The following is a 13,330-nucleotide window of genomic DNA, read 5'->3' on the forward strand; positions in this document are numbered from 1 at the left end:
GGCTCACTCAAGTAATTGCAAGTTCTGAAGTCACAACCACAATCCAGAACCTTCTGATACTCAAGGAGGACTTACAGCTGACACTACAGCAGGCAAGACTCTCATTGGGCACAATGACAATCTCCTTGACAAGCCGAGAAATAAAACACTGTAACTGACGGCAGCAGATGCTTATAGGCGCTGTCACTTCCCCAAGGACACACACAGCTCTCTGGCCTGTAGGGCTCAGATGTTTGGGTCACCAGATGCTCCAGGTTGGGGACTCCACCAGATAGATGGCCTTCCAGGTCTCAGGCCTGGCATTCCTAGATGTGCCCAGGAATCTTCGGTGCCAGGGAACCCATCTGCCATGTGACAACCTCCCAGGGTCTGCACCATTTCTCCCTCACTTTGCGTTTTGGTGTTTCATATAGCGACCACTGCACATCTCCCTTCCTCCGTTTTGCTAAGTTATCCTTGGCCACCAAACCCAGTCGGCTTGTTGGCTCCTCTCCAAGGTAGAAAGCCTCTTTCTCTATCCAGTGAGACTAATTCATCATGTGTCCTGGAAAGTCCCTTTTAAGCCATAGCCAAACTCTTTTTGGTGTTTTTTTCTTGGAGCCCAGATAAGCTGGGAAAAGAGATAGTTCACTGTTTCGCAAGTTTCAGAGGTGAAAGTCACTGTCATTTAAAAAAAAAAAAAAATTGGCAGAAAGTCTAGAAATGATTCACGCTGAGAAGTCTGACTGGCTGAGTGCAAATTCATTCACAGCTTAATAAATCATTTGCAAGGGGGAGGCAGAGAAAGACCAAGAGACTCCAAAGAGGGGAAGCAGGATGGGATCCCAAGGGGGCCTATGCATTCTTGGCATCGCTGGTGCTACCTGGGGACTACAGCTCTTGCTGAAGGAGGATGGACGGGGGTAAATAAATAAATAATAGAATCTGGATGGAGATTCAAAGAAGCCTTGGAACAAGTCGACCATAGAGTCCCAGGACAGCAAGCACCTAACCCTCCCTCCCCCACTTCTAAGGCTTCCAAGACAAACGTCTCAATTAAGCAAAGGGGATGGGGCTGTGGAGAAGACTGGGGAGAAGGGAGTTTGTAGCAAGACCAGAAACACGGAAATTGCCTCTTATTTGCTCTGTACGAGCTGAAATGTTCCCATCACCGCCCACCCCACCCAGCTCTTTGGAAGCCACTGACCTTTGCCAAGCAGGCGGCGTTCCTGATGGCGCCCACCATTTCTCCCCCCTTGGGGTGCACCTTGGCCACGTGCATCCACATGCGCTCCCAGGTGTGGCTGTCGATGGGGAAGCCGCTCTTGTTAACGTGAAACAGCACCCCGCCGTCTTTGTCCTCCTCCTCCGAGCCCCCGCTGGTGGCGAGGCTCACGGGTCGCGCGTGGCTGCTCCGGGACCGGGTGCCTTTGGCGCCCTTAGGGTGGGGGCAGCGATGAGTGCCGGCCGCAGAGCCGGTCATGATGCGGCCGGGGCCGGGTGGGCGGGGCGGGGGGCGCGCGGCGGCGGCGGGGGGCGTGTGCGCGCGGGCGCGGCGCCAGGATCAGCGCCCCGCGGGGGCCGCCGCCTCCATGCCTCGCGCTGCTGCAGGACGCGCCAAGGGGAAGCGGCGGCGGGAGCTCCGCTTATGGGCCGTGCCTGAAATCAGTGAAGACACAGCACACACCGCGGTAAGTGGACATCCTGGGAAGCCGTGTCCAACGGCGGTGGGGCCTCGGAGTGTCCCCACGTCACTACCCACCCCCACCCCCACCCCCGCGCGCTGACAGACACCCCCCCACCCCAGGATTTGCAGACGAGCTTCCAGCCCTGCAATTACCTCGAAAGGCGACTGGAATTTTACCACGAATTTCACGCACACCCAAACACCGGAGGGAAATAAAGGAGCGTGGAGGAGGCGGAGTGGACGGGGTAGGGGGAAGAAAGGCAGCTCGTGCAGCGTGAAGGCACAGGAGGTCCCCGCAAGGCTCCACATCTTGCTTGGTCGCCAGATGTGGCCGAGCGCCGAGCGAGCCGAGAACGTGCCGGCACGCGAGCGCCCGGGGTCGGCGCGAGGGCGCAGCAGAAGCCTCGGTTTGCAAAGGCGGCCGCGTTTCTTCCAGGCAGCCCTCCCGGAGCCCCCAGGCTCCAGTGGAAATAGCTCCATCCGCCCGCGTCCCCCGAGTTCCCGCGCCAGGCACCCGGGGGGAACCCGCTGCAGACAGGACGCGGGAAGGGCGCCGCAGCTCCCGGACCCTACCTTGGGACGCTCGGCCTCATTACTGCGGCGCCGTTCCGGGCGGCGGGGGCTGCTGGGGCCGCTGCGGCCGTCCCCTCATTCCAAGTCCCATTCTCGAATGTTATTCTGTGACATATAACCGAGTCACCCGGGCAGCCGCCGATGTTCCGAATGCGTCCATTGGCCGCCGCAACAAAGAGGGGCGGGTCCCGGGCTCGGGACTCTACAACCCGGAGCTCCGCGACGCTCTGATTGGCTCGGGGGGTTCCGGGGCGGGAGGGGAGAGGAGTAGGGAGAGCTGCGCTGCCACGAGAAATCCGATCGTTGTCTTGTCCTGGGAGCCCTGCGAGGCTGGAGCGTTTGTCCAGGGGATTTAAGACCGAGTTTCCCCAGGGGTCGTGACACTGCGAGGGTTTGCAACTGTGGGAAGCAGAGGAGAAGTAAAGTCACCGAGGTAAAGGAGGACTAGTCGTTGGAGCATCATTCCTTGAGGAAGGCTAGACACAGTCACCTGCCGCTACCAAGAGGTAGTAGTGGATGGTTCAGGCAGGGGCTGCCCACATGACGGTACAAAACTATATCTTTCTTTTTTTAATCCCACATTACAAACTACCCAAAACTAACAAGGGGACATAGCCATGTACCCACCCTCTGACATTAGTCATGATTAATAAGGTTCGTTTAAACCCAAGCTGAATATGCCACAGTAAAACCTGAGGTCAGCCAGACCCTAACTGCTCTGTCACAGCTGCAGAATTAGGAGGCAATGGAGAGATGCTTCAAAGCCATAGTGAAGTGGAAGGCCCTTCCACACTTTCCACTGAAGAGCCTTTTCCTTAAAGGCCTCCCCCCCCCCCCTTTAAATAAAGAGAAGAGCAACATGAAGTGGGATGAGTGCCAGACCACTGACCTGAGGGCTGGCTCTAAGTCCAGGTTTGTCACTTGGCTAAGCTGTGTGACCCAGGACAATCCACTTGCCTATTCCGGGCCTTTGCTTCTCTTTCTCAAAAGAGGAGAACAGACTCCTCACTCTCCAAGGTCTGTTCTGACTCTAAGATTCTGTGATCTTCTGACTTCCTCTCTCATGGGCACTTAGGAACCTGGCCATAATATCTCTTTAAACTCTAGGCCCGCATGCCAGATATGAGATGGTGAAGCAGTTGCAATAGCAATGCTAAGTTAACCTAGAATTAAGAATGCAACTGTCAAAGAGCCACTGACGATAGATAGATCGGTTTCTGGAACTTCTCTTCTATGGGAAGGTGTGGTGAGAGGCCATTGCCAGCAGAGACCCCTGGAGTGTAGCTGAGAGCCAAGACGGGTGAGGAGACCTGGATTCTGGACCAGTCCTGCACTACTGCTTGCCTAGGACCTTATGGATTCAACAATGAGAATAATAACTTAGGTCCACAGAGACAAAGGGAACAGGCTCATTCAGGAAATTACCCAAGTAATTCAAGTGGAACAAGCACACCAGAAAAACACCAGGAAATTAAAAAAAAAAAAAATTATCCTCTCACCATTCAATTGCTTCAGTTTTCGTTTCCTGATTAAAAGAAAACACGCCACAGCGAGCCATCTATTTTCTCATCTCAAACATCCTTCCTCCCTCTTTTCTCACTCGTCTCTCAGATCCATCCCTTTCTCTGCACTTCCCTGCAGTTTCAAGTCCAGGAGACTAGGATTTCAGCATGAAGACCTATATGCAGAGGATGAGAATTTGGCCTCACAATCCCTCAGGAGAAAACTGAGCTCTCAAAGCTCAAGTGATCAGACCAGTTGGTGAACATCGCAGAATGTCTGGCAAGTGTCACCTTCCCTGGCATTGATTCCCAGTGTCCGACTCAGGCCAAGTCCAAACATCTACAATTACTGTGACCAAGGCCTGGATCCTGTTTTGCTTGAATCAAAATCCTAGGGACCAGAGAGGGTTATCGGTTCATCTTACTGCCCCGGCACCTCAGGACTCCCTGACAGTCCGGGAAAAGCTTTGGAGGCTCATCTCCAATATTCCAACTGTCTATTCTCTTATTCCTTGGGGGTGGGGTGCACTGGGGAGCCAAGTGACATATGAAGAGAACTGTGAGATTTGGCTACATTTCCCACAAGGTGGTGAGAGGCTTCTGAATTAAACTGTGCCATCCCAGTGAAGGGACTGGGAGGCAGAAGAGCCCTGTTGTCCACAATTCTTTTGCATTTGAGAGCTGTGCTAGTTGCATGGACCAGCCAACTCTGCTCTTCCTTTCCCTGTGTGTTTTGTGTTACATCACACTCAAATGAACCCAGGCCTGACAGATTATGGGTTTTGAAAGTTCAGGTAGTTAGTAAGAGCGACGTACACACACAGTGAGACAGAGCCAACTTGTGATTTGAACAGGGACACCTGGTAACTAAGTGCTCAGCCTCCGAGAGCCTAGTCACTTCTGTTCTTTGGCATAATGACTGGTATAGCAGAGACGTGTAGTGCGAAAGTTTGGAACAAGAAAAACGGGGTTTAAATAGCATCTCATTTTTCAAGTGCCAGCTACTGGAGTCTCAAAGGTAAATGAGACAAAATCCTAACCTGACGATCATTTTTCTAGCTTCACCACTTGTTGATGTTAATAGCCTAGTAATGTGTGTATCAGACACATCTCATGTGCCTGCTCACATTGGCTAGACTTTGCCTGTCTGCTGGCTCCACAGCTACCTCCACAGCCAATTAAATCTGTACACTTCAGCCACCAGAGACTGACTAGTCACTTGCTCAGCCAAGTCCCTCTTGGATGCTGTTGCACAGCCAGGCTGGCCAGCCACATGTCTGGAGCTTTTGACTCTTCCACTACTTCTGGACTCAGAGGAAATGCCACACTACAGGATGTGGCTTCTAAGCAGCCATCAAAGGAGCTAGATGAGTCCAAGGAAATTAATTCCCTGTGGGGAGCAATTTGACCAGTGAGAAACACGAGATGGGAGGGAGCTGGGCAGATGCATTCTCTTCCTCCCGCCTATTAACTGTCCAGAGTCATAGTTTTCCAACATAGCCTGTCTGGAGATGTCCTGCATGGCTGAGCAGACATACCTACTGAGTAACCTGCCATGGCTCTTCACAGCCGGGCGTGAAGCAGTTACCTGCGTGATAACACACCACCTTGCACTGCTTCTCATCCTAACCTACCTCATTTCCCTTTTCACTCACTCTTGCTGCCTTCTCAGTCAGATTTCATCTTTGCTTCAGATTCTGTTTCCTAGGGAAACTGAGCTCAGACAATTGGTGCCACTCGTGGCTTTGGAAAGCAAATTCTCTGGACAGATTTTGGGGTTGTATTGCCTACCTATCTCTGGCTCAATAGAGACCCCTTTGCTGGTGATAAGAGAAATGGTAATAACTCTGATATGCAATAATCACAGCTTTCACTTGTGTTTAATGGGTGTACACTGGGTGGAGAGTAAGACATTGGGAGATCAAGTAGCTGTGGCATTCAATCTGTTTGGAAACTGGTAATTATAAGGAACCAGAGACCTGGGAAATAGACAATGACAGGCTCAGAGCAGTTAATTACCAACTCTTGGAATGCTCTGGAAGCTGGAATGCCTCCATGGCAACTTTAAGGGAGAGCCTTATTTCCTGCAGCCATAGGATGGACTCTTAAAATCAAGCCCAGGCCCTGAACACAGGGTAGCAAAGGATACTAAAGGCATGACCTTCAGAGGCCTCCATGGCAAAGCCAGAGCCTGATGACAGTGGGACCCTGAGGCCAGAAATAGGGATGCTGTGATGGAGGAGCATCTTGACCCTTCAAATCCTCTGAATTCTCCTGCCCGAAGAAGACCCCCTTCTCCACAGCTTGTTCTCAAGACCTGCCCTCACCACTTGTTGGCCTCCACCAATTCCCCTAGTCAAGTTGTAGCCCATTCTGGGAAGAAAAAATATCTGCCAGAGATATTTGTAGGACTTGGCTACTGTGTACAGGCAGGAAGTGTGGAAGTGGAGACAGGGGGAGTGGAACTTGAAGATATTGTATTTGGGGGCAGGCGTGAAGCAGAGCTCAATGAGGAGTCTCCACTGATTTGGGGATAATCATACAGAACTCAGGATTTAATGTTTTAGCCACGATGCCTAGAGCTTGTCCTAATAGTTTGCTGGGATGGCTCTTGGAAGCCTGGTCTCAACAATGCCTGAAATAAACAACTCTGAGAAACCAGACTTCCCTGGGTAGTGTTAAGGAAAGCATCAGAAGATTCAGGAAGGTGGCACTCTTAGAAGGCTGTATTGTGAATCGCTCAAGAACCCACCACGTGGCTAGTTCCCTGGGCCTGCCCAGAAGACATTCCTTTCACTAAGGCAAGAAAGAATGCACTCGTAAGGCTTTTTGAGCAGTTGGTAGTGGCTATCCTTGCCGTCCAGGGTTGATGGTAGGGGGGAGGTTGCTGTATCACTGGGCTCCCTACTCTTAGTGAAGACGACAAAAATCGCAGAATTGCAGAGGCCAAGTGGAACCACATAATTATAACGGGCAAGGTGGACATACCACAATGGACAGCAAGGTGGAGGAATGATCTGGGTGACGTTCTTTGCAAGGACTCGTGCTCCTGGCTAGTAGACCGCGGTATTCCTAAGGGAAGGGTATTCATCTACTTTATTGTCCAAACTGAGCTACATTTGAGAGTGAAAAGGGGTGCTAGTAGTGATTACATGGGGACAGTTGGTCCACACCAGGACCATCTCAGTCAAACTGACCCCTGTGGTCACCCTACCAAGGTTGAGACATAGGAACAGCCAACCAGTGTGGTGCTTGATCTGTATAATCAGAATAACCGGTGAGCAGAAGGCGGACCAGTCACCATGGTGAAAAATCAGAGACCCTCACCTGATTCCCAAATCTAAGCCAGGTCTGTCCCAAAGCTATTGCCATTGCCGAGTGAGCCCAAATGACCACCTACAAAAGCTGATGCTGGCCCGCCATGTAGCAGCATTCCTCAGGGGAGCCAGGTAGCCACCTGGTGGCAGATAAATTTATATCACATCTTCTGCTTGGAGAGGGCAGTGATGTGACTTTACTGCAATTAATATAAACACCATATAGGTTTGTGTCTCTGCCCTCAGGGTTTCAGGCAATAACACCATCTGAGAGCTAGAATACCTTATCCATTGACATGTTACCCCATACAACATTTCCTTCAAATGAGACACATTTTATGGTGAAGGAAGGGGCAGCAGTGGGCTCATGACCACGGTCTAGTGGTCTTACTCCGTATCCCACACCCAGAGCAGCTGAGCTGACAATACAGTGGGAAAGCCTGTTGAAATAGTTAAGGCAAAGCTGGGGCAACAGCTTGTAGAGTTGTGGCATAGTCCTCCCAGTCATAATATGCTTTCAACTAATGACCAATATGTGGTACTAATCCCCAATAGCCAGAAAGAATGAATCCAGGAACCAAGGGAAGTAGAAGTGGCACCTTTCACTATTACACCTAGTGACACGCTTGAGGAATTTGTGCTTTTTGTCGCTGCAACTTGGGACTCTGAGATAGCTCTGCCAGGATATACAGTAAGGTTCCACTGATCTGGAAGCTATGACTGCTACCTGGCTGTACTGGCCACTTAAGGCTCCTGAGCAAAGAACGGAGTTAAAATATCCTAAGTACATCAAGGAGCCTGGATTGCTCCTTCTGGATTGCAGGGAGCCCCAGGGATTCACTGGGATAGCTCCTAATATTTCCATGCCTGGTAAAGCAATAATTTTGCAATGACAGCAATTACAACTCAATAAGAGCAGTTCAACTGAGAGCTTCAGACCCACTCCCAGGTGTGTCAATCACCCAATCAGGCAGCCGATTTCGATAAACCAGCTGAAGTGCTGGACAAGAGTGAGGGAAGTCTAGACTGCGTGATGGGGAAGGGAGATGATGAATATCAGTTACAGCCTTAGGGCCAGCTATAGTAGCTTGAATCATGCTGACCGTAGCTAGACTCATTGGCCCTCTTCCCTTAGGTTGTCTAGGAGATTGCAACTGATCACAACCTTGAAAAAGAGTGAGGGTGTTTTATTCTAAGAGAGAGAGAGAGAGAGAGAGAGAGAGAGAGAGAGAGAGAGAGAGAGAGAGAGAAAGGAAAAAGAATGATGGCTCTGCATTCTGGGATGGGACCCATGTATAATGGAAGCACATGCCTTCCATCCTTGAAGGGGCAGTGATTTGTCTTGACCAGAATCCACACATATACCACATATGGACTTGCTTTCATTGTGCGCTGGGCTTCAACCAGCACCACCATTTAAGAGCATCCATTGACATCACCCCATACAACTTTTCTGGTTGATGAATGGGTAGACTGGATTGGACATACCTTACGATGCCTTCTCAGATTCTCTTGGCCTTGGTTGGTTCTGCAGCCAACCAGCTCCACACAATTCCAGTGCCGAGGCCTTTCTCTTTGGCTGCTGTTGTATAGCCAGGCTAGCCAGCTGGTAAATGTGTTCCTGGCTCCTCCTCCTCCTTTCAGACTTGGATGTGAAATCTGGCTTCTGAATGGCCACCAAAGAGGCTGCGTGATGTAATCCAGAAGCATAGGTGTTAACTCCCTGTGGGGCAACCAGTGGGAAACATGAAATAGAAGGTTTATGAGGATAAATTCCCTCACCTGCCTCACTGTTGGATTTCTCTGAGGCACAGTTTCTCCATACAGCCTGTCCAAAGACTTACCACATGGTCAGGTGCTCACACCTGCTAAACCACCTGCTTGGTCACTGAGGCTCAGTGACAGCAGAGGCCAGAGTAGAAACCCATCACCGTGTATTGCTTCCCAGGTTTCTCGGACTCATTGCTCTTTGTTCTTATTCTTTCTGTTGTTAGTTAACACCCCTCAAATAAAGCATCAGTATTTAATCCTTGTTTCCAGCTCTGTTTTTAGGGCAGAAGTTCTTCAAATTTTAAATCACCGAGGGGTTTCATTAAAATGTAGCTTCTGATTCAGTAGGTCTGAGATGAGGCCTGAGATTCCACGTTTCTAACGAACTCCCAATGATGCTGCTAGTTGAGGACCATACTTTGAGAAGCAAGTTCTAGGGAACCTGGGTTAAGACATAGTTTCAAGAAAGAAAAGTTGAAAAAAAATTCTAGGGGAATTAATTATCTAAATGTGAAAAGCAAATTTTAAATATTTAGAGGAAAATATAGGCAAATGATGCAGGATAGGGAAAGTTTATTGGGCAGAATTCTTCATACGAAGCACCAAAGCTGACTCTGGCGGACCAAGTAGATAAAGCATTTATTAAAGGATGCTGAGTAGCTCACAGAATTGTTAAGAGGACTAGAAAACCAGGCTTGAAGCTAAGCTTCCAACATACAAAACCGTGTTGCAGAATTGGACCGATGAGGAATTCCTACTACCACCTTTAATACTAGACCATAGAACTTGCATTGTCAGCTTGGCTTGACTGGAGTGGCGCTTACTGCCACCTACAATGGCATTTCTATGTAGAGCTCCGCCTGACATCCCCAGTAAGTCCTCAAATCCAGACTATTCAGCCATCACCCACCCTCGTCAGCAGAATGGATGTTTAATGCAGAGCTTATTTCCTCCCCCTGTTTTATTGTGAATCAACACCTCACATTGATTGAATGTGGTGAGTGTGACTGGTAAAATCCAGGTCACTTGTTTGTGCTCGACCTGCAAAGAAAATTGAAGAGGGAGTTTCCTAGATTTTATCTTGGGGGGAAAAAGATTCCCATGGTGGGAAATGCCACAGACATAACAAGAGTGTTCAAAAGAGGCTGCACAATTCTGCAACTATTTGAAATGTCTGCTAGGATTAAACGAATGAGTAAACACATTGCTATTGTTGGGAGAGAATGTTCTCACAATGGAAGCAGGGTCATGCAAATATGGAACGGAAGGAAGCAAAAAAGAACCTTGTGGGATGAATTGGAGTTATAGACATTGATGTGAACTCGTTTCTAAATATGTGTATGTGCATGTAAGATGTATATTTACGCATGTGTATGTGTATTATAGAGTTACACTTACTAGCACCGTCTGCTGAAAGGGTCAAGAAGCAGAGAGAGATGCCCCTGCAGCAATAAGCACACCAAGAACCCATATCTTGGTATCTTAAAACCATTCCCCACCAAAGGGAGCCAAGGCTCCTTGGCAAAATGGCCAGTTCCATGGCTGGCGCAGGGTAAATACAAGATAAGCCCAGAAGATCATGTTATCTCAGAAAGGAATATCTTTAAAAATGATGAAGGCATTTCACAAGGACACAAGGACAGAGAGTCCATTTGAAGGGGCTCCCACTGGTCAGATATGGGATGATCAGAGCACAAAATAATTACTGTAGCGAATTACAAACCGTTGGGGAAAAAAATTGGAATCCATGAGTCCATATTGATTATAAATAGATAAATCAATAAATAAATGGGAAAGAAGGGAGGGCTCTTGCTTACAGTAGAAGGGCATGCCTTCGAGAATGTGAATGTGTACAGAGTGCTAGAGTTAGAAAATCATCATTTTGCAACCTTAATAGTAAAGAGACATAAGTAGATGCTAAATCTAGGGGTGACATTTTATCGAGGAGCACGATGTCTGCATTGTCTTAAAGTGTCTTCCTCTCTTGAAACTAATAAGCAAATAAGATTGCTTATTAGTTTCAGAAGAAAAAATAGTCGGCCAGCAGCCGGTGAGAGCTGCCATGAGCTGCTGTGAGCGGCTGACCGACGACTGGTGACCTTCTGCGTCAGCCGGGGGAACTCAAGTCTCATAATCCCAGCATGGGCCAGGGAGTGTGTCCTACACAACTAGACTGAGAAACAACGGCTTGAACTGGAGAGGGTGGGGGAGGCGGAAGAAGCTGGGGGAGAAAAAATAGTAACTATTCAGTGGATTAGTTACGCAACACTGTGACCAGGCGATCAAAATTAACGTCACCAATGATGGGCCGGTGGACATACGTCTCTTGATGGAATATCCTGACAAGGACACATCCCAATGCGCTATTCCGGCTGTGAATCCGTAACTTGAACCTAATCATGAAGAAATACCAGACTGATCCAAAATAAGAAAACTTCTGTTTTAAAAACTATATAGTTTTTAAACTGTCAACATGATAAATGACAAAGAAAATCTGTGAAAATATTCCAGATGTAAGAGACATGACAGGTAAATATGATATCTGATCATACTCTAGATCTTGACCTGCAGGAGAAAAGAAAGGGTGTAAATGATATTATGGGGTCAATTGACCAAATTGAAATATAGATGTTCAATTAGATAAAAATATTGTGTCTATATTTACTGAAGTTAATTACTGTGCTATAGTGATGTAAGAGGAGGTCATGATTCTTCTTAGGAAACATACACTGAGGTTTATAGGAGAAAAGGGCTATGATATGTGTAACTTACTCTCAAGTGGTTCAGGAAAAAAACCCACTCTGTGTGTGTGTGTGTGTGTGTGTGTGTGTGTACACAGAGAGAAAAATTATATAGGAAATATGGTAAAATGTTAACAGTAGATGAATCTGGGTAAAGGGTATATATGGGCATTCTTTGTACTATTCTGATTCTTGCCACTTTTCTGTAAGTTTGAAATTATTTCCAAGTAAAAAGTTTTAAAAAGTGGGGGGAACTGAATAACCTCTAAAAACATAATAAATGTTGCTGTAATCCCTGTGAGATAGGTATTATTATTTCCATTTAACAAAAGAAAAAACTGAGGTTTAGAAAGTTTAGGTAGCTTGCATAAGATAATACAATTAGTGTCAGAACTGGGAATTAAATCTAGATTCTCTTAATCCAACTCTTTCTTTTGCTCTCCCCTCTCCTCCCCGCCCCGCCCCTTCCTTCCTCTCCCCTCCATTTTCTTCCCTCCCATTTTCCTTTTCTTTCTTTCTTTCTTTCTATCTTTCTTTTTTTCTTTCCCTTCCTTCCTTCCTTCCTTCCTTCCTTCCTTCCTTCATTCCTTCCTTCCTTCCTTCCTTCCTTCCTTCCTTCCTTTCTTCTTGTAATAGCAGGAAGAACATGGATTTAAATGGTAATCACAGGCAATTCCCAGCTGTCCTTATGATCAGAAAGTTTTACTATCCTGATGTTTCAAACGTTTACCTTCCACGGAAGTCCCTTGAATTTCAGGTTCATTTGTTTTTCTAACGTATTCTTTAGAGAGGGGATGCCCGGGAAGGGGGGCGGGGGGTGTGGTATGGAGAACAGTTAGAAACAAATTGACCAAGACCAGGGAAAGGACCACAGCGAGGCCTGAATAACCCACTGGCAGCAGCGGGGCCCTGGACAATGTCCTTCCTGCCAGGTTTAGGGTGCTAAGGTGCTTTGAGGACATTTGGCGAGAGGAAGCAGAAATTTAAGACTTTCTTGGATTACAGCTACTTTTTGCCCAGAGAAGAAGATCACCGGCTGTAAAATTCCTTCCTTCTCCTACAGTGGCAGCCCGCAGGGAGAAACCAGCTGTTCCCTACTTGACAGTGCAGTTGGAGGCTCTTACCCACCTGCCCCCTCTTAGGAACGAAACTGCCTTGATCAGTTCAGGCTGCTATAACAAAAATACCATAGACTGCATGGCTTATAAATAACAAACATTTCTCAGAGGTCCAGAGTCTGGGACATTCAAGATCAAGGTGCTGGCAGATTTAGTGTCTGATGAGGGACGGACTCCTGGTTCATAGATGGCTATCTTTTCACTGTGTCCTCACAAGGCAGAGGGCACAAAGGTGCTCTCTGGGGCACCTTATATAAGGGCATTAATCCAGGCCCCACCTCCTAATACCATCACCTTGAGGGTGAAGATTTAACATGAATTTTGGAGGGGATACAAACATTTCATCTCTAGTAGCAACCATCTTGCAAACTCTTGGATCTGGCCTCTGGGTGGGCTTTCTTAAGGTTTGCAAAGAGAAGCAGTTGCTCAGATGCCTTGCCATCGCTGGGGTGATGTAAGGAAAGCTCCCCCTTGGGTTCTCTGGCACTTTAGGAAGATGAAAATGAAGGAAGTTGAACACGATAGCATCTGTGTCTTAAAAGAAAATGGGAACGTGCTGATCCAGGCCTGCCCAGTCTGATGAATGAGACCTAATGCAGTTGCTAGAGACGCGTCGGTTGAGATCGTACGGGAGCTATATTGG

At 48.0% G+C, this 13,330-nt stretch overlaps 1 protein-coding gene and 1 long non-coding RNA gene across 5 annotated transcripts in view; one reads left to right on the top strand and one right to left on the bottom strand.

Annotated features, from left to right (window-relative positions):
- Positions 1 to 1,462, bottom strand: part of VASH2 (vasohibin 2) — a 37,600-nt gene extending 36,138 nt beyond the window's left edge. For 2 of the 3 annotated variants that reach the window (XM_074322175.2, XM_019738038.3), the window contains exon 1: positions 1,187 to 1,462. In XM_074322175.2, the coding sequence (XP_074178276.1) occupies positions 1,187 to 1,462 (276 nt within the window). The remainder of the gene's footprint in view (positions 1 to 1,186) is intronic. The other variant, XM_074322176.2, reaches the window with a different exon arrangement.
- Position 1,463: 1 nt separating this feature from the next.
- Positions 1,464 to 13,330, top strand: part of LOC148756623 (uncharacterized) — a 47,143-nt gene continuing 35,276 nt past the window's right edge. Inside the window, exons 1-2 of one of the 2 annotated variants that reach the window (XR_016022753.1) lie at positions 1,464 to 1,670; positions 3,851 to 12,002. This is a non-coding gene — a long non-coding RNA (uncharacterized LOC148756623). Of the gene's footprint in view, positions 1,671 to 3,850; positions 12,003 to 13,330 lie in introns of those variants that run through there. The other variant, XR_016022754.1, reaches the window with a different exon arrangement.

The sequence above is a fragment of the Rhinolophus sinicus genome, chromosome 11 (assembly GCF_057876585.1).
Source record: "Rhinolophus sinicus isolate RSI-liver-muscle chromosome 11, RSI-T2T, whole genome shotgun sequence".
NCBI lineage: Eukaryota > Metazoa > Chordata > Mammalia > Chiroptera > Rhinolophidae > Rhinolophus > Rhinolophus sinicus.